The following is a 10,551-nucleotide window of genomic DNA, read 5'->3' as shown; positions in this document are numbered from 1 at the left end:
AGTTATAACCCCAATTTTCAACAGATTTAATAGTATTCTGTATTTTCTCGTACACTAATCTTACATTTTTCCCTTTCCTCCACAAAGCGCCGTCATCAGCAAATAATGACTGCATGACATCCTGATCTACTTCTGTAAAAACATCATTAATCATGATTGAAAATAATAAAGGACTGATAATACTTCCCTGTGGAGTTCCATTATCAATTTTATATTTATCAGATCTTGTTACTCCCATCTGTACCTGTATAACTCTATTCAACAAAAAATCCTTAATCCAATTATAAGCTCTTCCTGTAATCCCCATTTTATATAATTTTATAAGCAACCCATCCTTCCATACCATGTCATATGCTTTCTCAATATCAAAAAATACTGCTACTACTACTTCCCTATTAATTTGAGCTTTTCTAATATCTGACTCCAAACACAACTGCATCCATTGTACTCCTTCCTCTTCTGAATCCACTTTGACATGAAGACAAAAGTCCTTTACTTTCTACATAATACGTTATCCTTTCCGTTATCATTCTTTCCATAATCTTTCCTAAACACGAAGTTAGTGCAATTGGTCTATAACTAGAAGGGTTTGTTGGATCCTTTCCCAGTTTAATAATTGGCACAATAATTGCTTCCTTCCAATTAGAGTGTAATCTTCCTTCTTTCCAGATCTTATTATATAAACCTAAAAGTTTTTTCTTCAGCTTGATTCCCTAAGTGTTTTAACATAACTGATCTTTTCCTGGTGCTGTTAATCCTGTTCTAGATATTGCTCTCTTCATTTCTTGCATAGTAAAAGAAATATCCATGACATTACCTGGAGTTGTTTCACCTTCTAAAATAAAATCATTTGCCCTTCTTGTCTGTTCCCTCCTAAATTCCCCCTGTTCTGTTAAATTATCTGAACTATGAATCTTTGTAAATGTTCTTGCCATTACGTCTACTTTCTCTTCACTTGTTACTGCTGTTCTTTCTTCCTGTTTTAGAATTGGGTATGTTCTCTCCTGTACATTTCCCCTCATTTTCCTAATCATACCCCAAACATTAGCTATAGGAGTTGTTCTGCCTATTGAATCACAAAATTCTCTCCATTTTGTCTTCTTTGCTTTCTTAATAACTTTCTTCGCTGATGCAGCGTCCCGGCTGTTTGCATAAACAGGTACGGATAAACATCCTGAGAAAAATGGTTTTATATAAGAAGTTATCAGGAGTATTGCCTTTTTTTTTTCCTTTTTTTTTTTTTACTAAATAACTGTTTGACTTGAATAATTTAGATGGCTACATTTCACTTTTACTTGTGCAAAAATATGATGAAGTTGTGCTAGTCTTCAGTACGGCTTTTGGGTATTACCGCTTATGTACACCATCCAGGGGTGAGCCATCGGGTTACACGTAAAACATTTCAAACTATTTTCACCCCTGACGCCGCCATATGGTTTGTTGCTAAATAAACATGATATTCTACTCTTCTTTAAGGTGTCTAAACCTCGTTTGGCCAACTCTAGTTTAAATTCTTATTTTTAAACTATTTAATTTTAGTAATGTTTCTGATAAATTACTGAATACTTTTTTGAGTGAACTGAGAAGTGCACAGTTTTAGGGTTCGATTGATGTCTCTGAATGCAGCTGAAGCTGTCTGTTTTCGGGCTATTTCGGATGACGCTCGGTGCTTGATTAGTCAGGGCTGCGCTTGCTGCTTGTTGTTTTAAGGGAGTCGGCGTCTTCTACCAAATGTTTGACAGCTGCAGCCTCTTCAGGAATTGGAGTCCTCCTCTGCTCTCAGTTATGTCAGCTTCATAAAGTTAATAGGTAACCTGCTTGTTTTACATTTCGCTTTTACTCTTCACCGACCAACGCAGATGCAGCGTCCCGGCTGGTTAGCACTCTAAGCTAACCACATACAGCCTGATAGGCATCAGCTGTTGCTAACATTAGCTATCCCTCAGCTTAGATTGATTGTTAAGCTTTATTTTTGCTTCTCCTGAGAACGATAAGCCTCTAAGTCATAACATTATCTTTAAGTTGTTAATAAAAGCAACCCGTTATGTAACAAATGTACTGACACTTTAATTTACTCATAACAAATCTAGCTGAATGTGCCCAGTGTCGCTTTAGTGTCTGTTAAAAACCAAAGAGTATGAGCGGGTTCTCTATCAGCTCCCCCGGTGACTCTTAGACCGACGGAGCCGGGTCAGGGCGGTGCTTTCTGTTTTCCGGGTCTGGGACTTTGCTATAAAGCTTCCGTCTGTTTTTATCACATGATAAGGTGAGCGGAGTGTGATGCCATTTACATCGGCTTTCTCTTCGCTATAATCCAAGATGGCATGCATTTCCAACTCCAGCTCTATTGCCTTTTTCAGAAGGTAAGCACCGCAGAATCTCCAGGACACGCTTTTCCTTTTTGTTTCAGTCGAACACACAGAGAGCAGGGGCATCAGCGTCCCAGTTGGCGGTGTCAGCCGACCCCTAATGAAGAGGCCCACCAGTTCCTGTCACGAGTTCAGATCGTCTATGGAACAAAAAGAGGGAAGGGGGGGAATTAAAGGATGGATGTGAGGGCGAACTGGATGGAAAACTGTAAAGCTGGAGCAATTCACTCGTTTCTCTTTGAGGAAATTGTTTTAAGGAAGTAGAAAACAGAGCTCAATATCAAAACAGAGCTCAGTCTGGGCAAAGTGATTTCCTGCTGAACTGAAACATTTTCTGTTCTGGTTAATACCAGATATTTCTGTGATCTGGAAGCAAAACGTAGACCAGGCCTGAAGTATTTCCTCCCAGCAGGGGTGTCCTGTAGAGGATGAACTTGGTCAGTGATTCATGTGAAGCTGAAACTCATTAGTCCTGCCAATGCCAGGAGATCTAATTCTGTCTCACTACTTCTTAATAGTGAGACAGCGCTACTGTCTGTAGCTCCTGCTGGTGTTAATGCCCTATTCAAATATAAAAAAATAACAATAGATAAATAAACAGCTGAACCTTTGCTCAGATTGTGCAGGTAAGAGCAGTACCAAATGCTTTTATGCTTCTTGTTTTTAAACGTTTCTTATTACTGTTGCAAATTAACACACTTCTAGATTCTGACTATAGCTCTGGCTTCCTCTGCTTCTGGAAAAGTCGGGAATCTGATTTTGGTATTTTCCATGTCTTGGTATATGTTAAAGTCACATTTCTTTCCTAGCAGTGCAGAGCAAAAGTTTGAACTACCGTACTTCACAGCTGTGTACCCGTGTGTTTCCTCTGCAGCCGGGGTAGCAGCGTCATGGCTGCAGATGACAAATCCTCATCGTCTTCCTCGACGGAGTGGAACATCGAGCCGCCGGCCTCCTCTCCCACCAGCCCCTCACACCTGACCCACTTCAAACCGCTGACTCCGGAGCAGGATGAGCCTCCGCTCCGCTCCGCCTACAGCTCATTCGTCAACCTGTTTCGTTTCAGCAATAAAGGTAGAGTTTGGTCCCAAAGCAGAAGCTCAGAAAGTGTTTTTGGATTCACTTTGCAGCTCTGTTAACTTTAGAAAATGTATACAGTCGATTTGGAGCTAAAAAGCAAAGTGCTCAATCTGTGCAATGAACTGTAGAAACACGCCTGCTAGGGAGTTTTCACTGTTTTCACCAGTTTTCACCAAACACTTCAATAATGATACATCTGAACTCTTGGATGGAAAAGGGCAAACTGGACCTTTTTGTCCACAAGGCCCTGGAATGTCTTTGCTCTACAGAATGCTGTTGCTACCAGTGCAGCTTTCAGCATCATCAGGAGGAGGGTGTGAACTGATCTGCATGCACAGTAAGGTGAAGACTCGTGGATCATGGCCTTGTGAACAGGGGTCTGCAACCTTTACCATTTTTCCCTTCAGTCCTGTGCAATGCAACTTGTTTAGAGCCAGCTCTGTTACATGACCTTTTTTTTTTTTTTTAAAAAAAAGACTTATAAATATCTACTATCGCAAATTTGTTGTCCTTTGGACAGAATCACTATTTTATTTCTATTTTGGGGTTTTAAAAGAGAGAAAAACATAAAACATTTGCAACAAGTTGATGAAGCATCTCAACATCTAAAAAACTCCAAATAGTTTCCAACCTAATGACAAGAATATTAGATCTACTAAATCCTACTGGTAAGATTAATGTAATTTAGTTGTGGAAAATTTATTAAAAAACTGAAAATGGCAAAATCTGTATTTCTTACACACACACATGCCCACACACACATCAGTGAACTCAGTGGTCCCCAACCTTTTTATTACAGCGGACCGGTCAAGACTTGGCAATTTTGCTGCGGCCTGGAACCGTCAGATAATGCTTCTGCATGTTCGAGTTCCAGCTAAAGCCTTTTTTTAAATCTTTTTTTTTTTTTTTTGCCCCAATTTTCCCTTTACGACAATCTTACAACGTCTTGCAGTGTGTGGTGTGTTGAATATGCCCGATTTTAGTTCGGGCATATTCAACATTGTCTTGGCTTGATTTTCGCAGCCTGTGGGTTTTTTCCCTGACTGGGAGCGAGAACGCGGCCTGTTGAATGTGACAGGTAGCCAATCAGAAAGCGAGGTGACATGGCGCAACTGAGAGTCCGGTGGACATCGGAGGTGATATGTGGAAATGTTTATTACTACATGTAAAGGCCATTTTTATATATGTTTATTATATCTGGTTATGTTTAGTCAGTTAAAAATGTTAACTATGAAAAAACATAACTCACCTCCAAATCATAGTGCAGCAAATAGCAGCGGCTGCTCCCACCGTCTTTTATCAAACGCCTTTTCTTTTTGTTCCATCTTTTATCGCTTAAATGAGCCACAAACTATCACTGCTGCTTCTACACCGTCATCCATGTTTGATTATTCCAAATTCACGTTTGGTATGTTGGGGGTTTTACTGGATTTTCTTCTGGAATCAGGATGTTTGTGAGTGGAATCGGTTCTGTGCTGTGTTGCTGCTGCCGTGTGTCTGGACTCACGAACCGACCGAACCTGTTGGATTTTTATCGGCTCTGTGGTCACAGAAGTTTGGAAAATCGGCCGACAATCCTTAAATCGTGCCGTGAACCAAACCTAACACTCACAAGCTCCACACCTCTCGTCTCAACCACTGCCCTAACTTTCTCTGACTCTGGTCGCTATGGTAACGTTTACATATCCCTTCAAAATAAGATACAGATGCGCCACAAAAACGAACATTTTACTTTCATGGAAATTTTAACTCACGATAACGACTAATGGAGCCCTGAGCTTGTTTCTCTACAACCAGACGATCCATCTGGGAGTGACGAGAGATGATGACACCAGAAGTGTTGCTTATGCACAGGGTGTTTGGTCTCTACGTGGCGAAGTAGTTTGAAGGCTTCATTACCTCATTAACAAGCCGGTCACCATATCATGCAGAGCTTGGAATGTGGGAATCACCTACCAGAATAAATCCATTCTCCTGTCTCTTCTCTGGGCCTTTTCTCTTCCCAAAGAAACTTTCCAAAGATATTTGTTTACTCGTTACTCATTTTGCTGCTTGTCGGGCAAGATGTAACCGAGAGGATCCGGTTAAAGGATTTTCAACATAAAAGATCCTCCAGACTCATAATACATAAAACGGAAATATTTAATTATTTCTAGCTGTACCAATTGGTCCACGAACCGGTACCGGTCCGCAGCCCAGGGGTTGGGAACCACGGTATATAAATATCGAAGGTGAAACGGCTCTCCTGGTCACCAAGCCGAGGAGGCAAAGTGTCCATTTCACCGCCCAGACAGACATTTCCACCAAACCGGAACCGGTCCTCCAGCTACACTGAGGTCATCATCTCATCCCCGACCGAACTGCAGAACAAGAACTTCTTCTTCTCCTCCTCCAGCTGCAGCTTCATCACACCATCCAGGCGCTAAACCAGACAGATAAGTCCCGCCCACTCCCTGAAGGCGCTGTCCAATCAGAATCTAGAACGCCCCGCCACCCATAGAACCCCGTCTGCTTCTCATTCCTGGATCCTTTAACTTTGTTTATTCCTTTACTGATGAACAACAAATCCTGTAAGTTTGAAAACATTTGCTCATTATTTGCCAAAGTTACTTGGGGGGAACCAAACATTTCAGCTTCCAGAAATAATCTGTCCCCGTCCATAACATGGGAACAGAGAACCAACACACACATTATTAACTCTGTAACATTTGAATGTTGATTGTTTTTCCCTAAAACTGATCATTGAGAGAAGCAGGACTGGATCATCACACACTCACACAGATGTTTGTATTTACACTGCTGAACGATCAAGTTAGCATTAGCTAGCATGTTGTCAGTCAGTGTTTATCACAGCGTAACAAAGTAAGTTATTCTAACTCGCGTCATCTCGCTACTGTCTTAATGAGCCGTAAGCATTAAATGCAGGCGAGTCTATAAATGAGAGAGAAAATGCTCCAAACGTCTGATATTAGCTATTAACTAGCGATATTAAAGCCATTTTGTTGACGGTAACATCATCAACTCTCAATGAGATAAACCGAGTTCCGTTTTCATGAAAAAACTAAATACCGCACAATTCAAATTTAGCGCGCAAAGCACAAATAAAACCATTTCTCCCTATTCTGGTCACAACCAGAGGAAATGCCGTGATGAAGCTTCCTTCATCACGGCATTTGACAATCTAAGCCTTCAGAAACAGAAATAATGCAATAAAAAGCAGCGGGTTGAGGCAGCGTGAGCTTCACACACGATGTGCTAACAATAAAACCCAACGGCTGCAGACGCCGCAAAGCTGCGGGAGTTGCGCCGGGAGAAGAGAGGCGATCTGCGGTGGCTGCCGCTTGTAAATTATTTAATTATCCGAACTGTAAATAATTTAAATAGTTAAATAGATGGTTTGGCATGCGCAGTAAAGTGGCTGCTGACCCAACGTTACTTCTTACGTGACGACATAAGGCTACTGTGCGGGCGGGTACTGCCTATGACGTGTGGACGGACGTCATAAGTCAGGGTCTTTATTTGCTCGTTCTTTTTCCCTAAACCTCACTTCGCACTCATTCCTCGCATCAATCTTATCTTCAAACCTGAGATATAGTCATGCTAAGTGGACAGAGATCACCATCCATAGAGACCCAGACTGTCACCATGGAAGCCCTGATGGCTACGATCGACCCGTTTTTAAAAAGCATCACCCGGAAGGAGTGGTTGAAACTCGCAAACGGGAACCCAGAACCCAGCACCACCTGTGCTCTGCAGAAGACTTTGGAAGGCATCTTGGAGCTGTTTTCATGCATGGTTCTGCATAGTGTATATAAGGAAAGCTGCACTATGAAAGATTTGAAGGTGGCCGTGGGGAACAAAGTTCCCGAAGCCTTTGCCAAAGTCCTGGAGATCAACGAAGACATCAGTACTGAGAACACACGAAATTTAAACAGGCTCATTGTACAGTATCTGCTGGCTAAAGTTAATCACAGCTTGGACTCGGGTACAAGAGATTGTGTTGAGGAAGCACCTTGTATGGCAATGATCGGACAAATGGTTGATGAAACCAGTTTGATTTTGAAGGACCTTTCGGATAAATTGCGCGCATCTGGTCAGGATTTTACGAAACCAGCCGATGGGGAATCTTGTGAGCCGAAATCCAAGATTAATGGCCTGATGGGGAAGATAAAGAGATTTTTTAGAAATGTCACTGGTAAATATTCATCAAAGGTGGCTCCACTCATCGTCCAAGAACAACCAGAAACGTCTTTCCCAGAGTCTCAGTCAACCAAAGATTTACAGGTACTAGAATGGAAACCAAAGTTGGATGAAACATCACCCGTGGTAGCCTTCTGTCAGCCAGAGATCTTGTTGACTGAAAATCTACTGGAGAGTGAATCAGAACCGGAGTCCAGCTCTGACGATAGCTCTGATGGTTCCTCATCTGCCTTCACACCTGGGAAGGAAGATCTGTGGGACAGTCGGATATCAGTTTCCTCAGTGCTGGACTATGAAGGCAATGAGGGGATAACAGAGTCTCAGGTTTGTTCTGGAGAGGAGCAGGTTTCCCATCCAGTTCCAAATTTAAAACCTTCATCCGAAATCTGTGACGGCATGATTTCTGCTGAGCTGCAACAGGAGAAACCAGAATTGGAGTCAATCAGCGAGCCAAAGGATGTCGAGTCTGAAGAGATAAAGATGAGAAAAAAGGCCATGAGAAGTCTGGTCAGAGATGTGATCCAGAGACTTATTTACAAGTCAGGACAGAGATACTACGCTGAAGAAGTATATAATGACATCTGTGATCGACTCTCTGAAAAACTCTGGTCTGAAACCAGACCAAGAGTCTTCAATATGAGCCCGGACAAGATTAGACGCCAGGGCCAGGCTATCTTCAAGAACCTTCTGAAGGAGTGCAAAAAGGCAGAAAACATCCTCCTTCTCCTGGAGGCAGGGGCGCCAATTATGGAGAGAAATATCTTGACAACGATGGAAAACCAAGTTCAGCCTCGGTGGAAGACATTTAGTTCAATTAAAATGGCGTTCAAGGAAGCGGTAGAGAACCTACGGGAAAACCAACATAGGCTTTACTTGTGGCTGTAAAGGAATTACAGCCACAAGTAAAGCCAGAGGGGGAGTAAAGTATCGTAAGAGTGGGGAGGAGGTCTGACTGTACAAATTCAAAACTTATTATTAGTAATTTCCACTATCAGTAATGTTTGGCCCAACAAACATTACTTGTTCATTTTTAGTTTTTAGGTCATTTTAAACTTGTTCAGTAGTTAGGTCATTTTATACTTGTTCAGTAGTTAGGTCATTTTATACTTGTTCAGTAGTTAGGTCATTTTATACTTGTTCAGTAGTTAGGTCATTTTATACTTGTTCAGTAGTTAGGTCATTTTATACTTGTTCAGTAGTTAGGTCATTTTATACTTGTTTAGTTTTTAGGTCATTTTAAACTTGTTCAGTAGTTAGGTCATTTTAAACTTGTTCAGTAGTTAGGTCATTTTATACTTGTTCAGTAGTTAGGTCATTTTATACTTGTTCAGTAGTTAGGTCATTTTATACTTGTTTAGTTTTTAGGTCATTTTAAACTTGTTCAGTAGTTAGGTCATTTTAAACTTGTTTAGTTTTTAGGTCATTTTAAACTTGTTCAGTAGTTCTTTATCATTTTTAGCCAAAGTTATTAAGAGCTGTGGTAGAGGGTCTTAAGGCTGACCCCTGGACCTGGGGTCAATATGGGAAACATACTGCATTTTCTTTGAATTATACAAAAATCTATAACATGATGCCTGAAATCAGGAAAAATATGTGATTGCAATAATGTTGCGAAAATTTTCCATTATTATGTTGATTGTAATTAACCTACATTTAGAAAAGAGGCAGCTTTATATAAGAGAACACATTAAATAATGCCGCCAACCTTCTCTCTAAGCTTTAATATTTCAGCTCGTATTCAGTCTATCCAACTGTTTGAATTTATCCTCAATATAAATTCCATAAATGTTTATATAATAAGCTATCTAATGTTGCATGATTAGTTTTATTCTAAATGGTTTTGTTGAGAAGAGTTGTTGAGAAAACACTTATTCTTACTGCTGCTAAAATAACATGTTTTTTTCAATTATAATAACATTGTCAACAGCATTTATTTTAATACTTAAAATATGTAGACTTTTTTTTGTTATGTAAGTGCATGTATAAATATATATATGCATATATGTTGGATTCATAATTTTCTCAAATAAAGAATGTTCAAAAAAAAAAGTAGACTTAAGTAGAATTCACAAACAGAAAAATGTAGGAGCAGTTATCACAAATGTATGGCACATCAAACATTTTATAATAACAACCTGTTTGAGAGTGAATGCTCAGGTAGCTAACCTGTAATTAGCCGCTCATCAGATACAGTGTGTTCCAACATTATGATGGTGTTTTTTTGTGATGGATATATTTTGAACAGCCAAATTCTTTTCCTGTTGACAAGTATCATTATTTGAGGCAGGTGACTGGCAGTGCACAGCAATAGCTGTGTTACTCTGTGTATGTCACTTTATGTACACACAGTAAGTACATACACACAGTATGTAAAGTGATTTACATACTCTGCGTATGTAAATAACAGAGTATGTGGTTTCCATACGCAGGTTTTCTTTTCTGGCTCAGTCTTAATTCAGTCATGGATGAAGAGAGGGAATCACAGAACAGAACACACACACACACACACACACACACGCACACACACGCTCACCCCCCCACACACCCCTATGGTGCCATTGCAGGCCAGTTAACCTAACATGTATATATTTAGGTTGTTGGAGGAAACCAGAGTTGCTGGTTAGTTGGAACCTTCTTGCTACAAGAACTCGTTTCCATGGTGAACAACTGTTCACCATGGAAACGAGTTAAAAGGGTTTGTGTTACTGGCTAACCCTTTGGTCATGTCATTCTCAGTGAGTCACTGCCAGGTTTCCTGTTATTCAGTGCTGCTGCTGAGGCCCATGTGCAAAACATATGGTGGGCAAGCTTCTGCTTTTTGACACAGTTGAATGAAATTAATTGTTTACATTTACATTATAGATTGAAAGCCTAATTTTTGTTTAAATTTGGCTTCGAAAAT

General features: G+C 40.5%; 1 protein-coding gene across 5 annotated transcripts in view; it reads left to right on the top strand.

Moving 5' to 3' along the window:
- The first annotated feature begins 1,666 nt into the window (after positions 1-1,666).
- Positions 1,667-10,551, top strand: part of pikfyve (phosphoinositide kinase, FYVE finger containing) — a 55,505-nt gene continuing 46,620 nt past the window's right edge. For 2 of the 5 annotated variants that reach the window (XM_032567156.1, XM_032567157.1), the window contains exons 1-2: positions 2,220-2,363; positions 3,244-3,443. In XM_032567156.1, coding sequence (XP_032423047.1) covers positions 2,320-2,363; positions 3,244-3,443 — 244 coding nt within the window. In that variant the 5' untranslated portion in view covers positions 2,220-2,319. Of the gene's footprint in view, positions 1,810-2,217; positions 2,364-3,243; positions 3,444-10,551 lie in introns of those variants that run through there. The other 3 variants (XM_032567159.1, XM_032567155.1, XM_032567158.1) reach the window with 3 other exon arrangements.

Source organism: Xiphophorus hellerii, chromosome 7 (assembly GCF_003331165.1).
Source record: "Xiphophorus hellerii strain 12219 chromosome 7, Xiphophorus_hellerii-4.1, whole genome shotgun sequence".
NCBI classification, from domain to species: Eukaryota; Metazoa; Chordata; class Actinopteri; order Cyprinodontiformes; family Poeciliidae; genus Xiphophorus; species Xiphophorus hellerii.
Note: the sequence above shows the minus strand (reverse complement) of the source record. Positions and strands in the feature narration are given on the sequence as shown.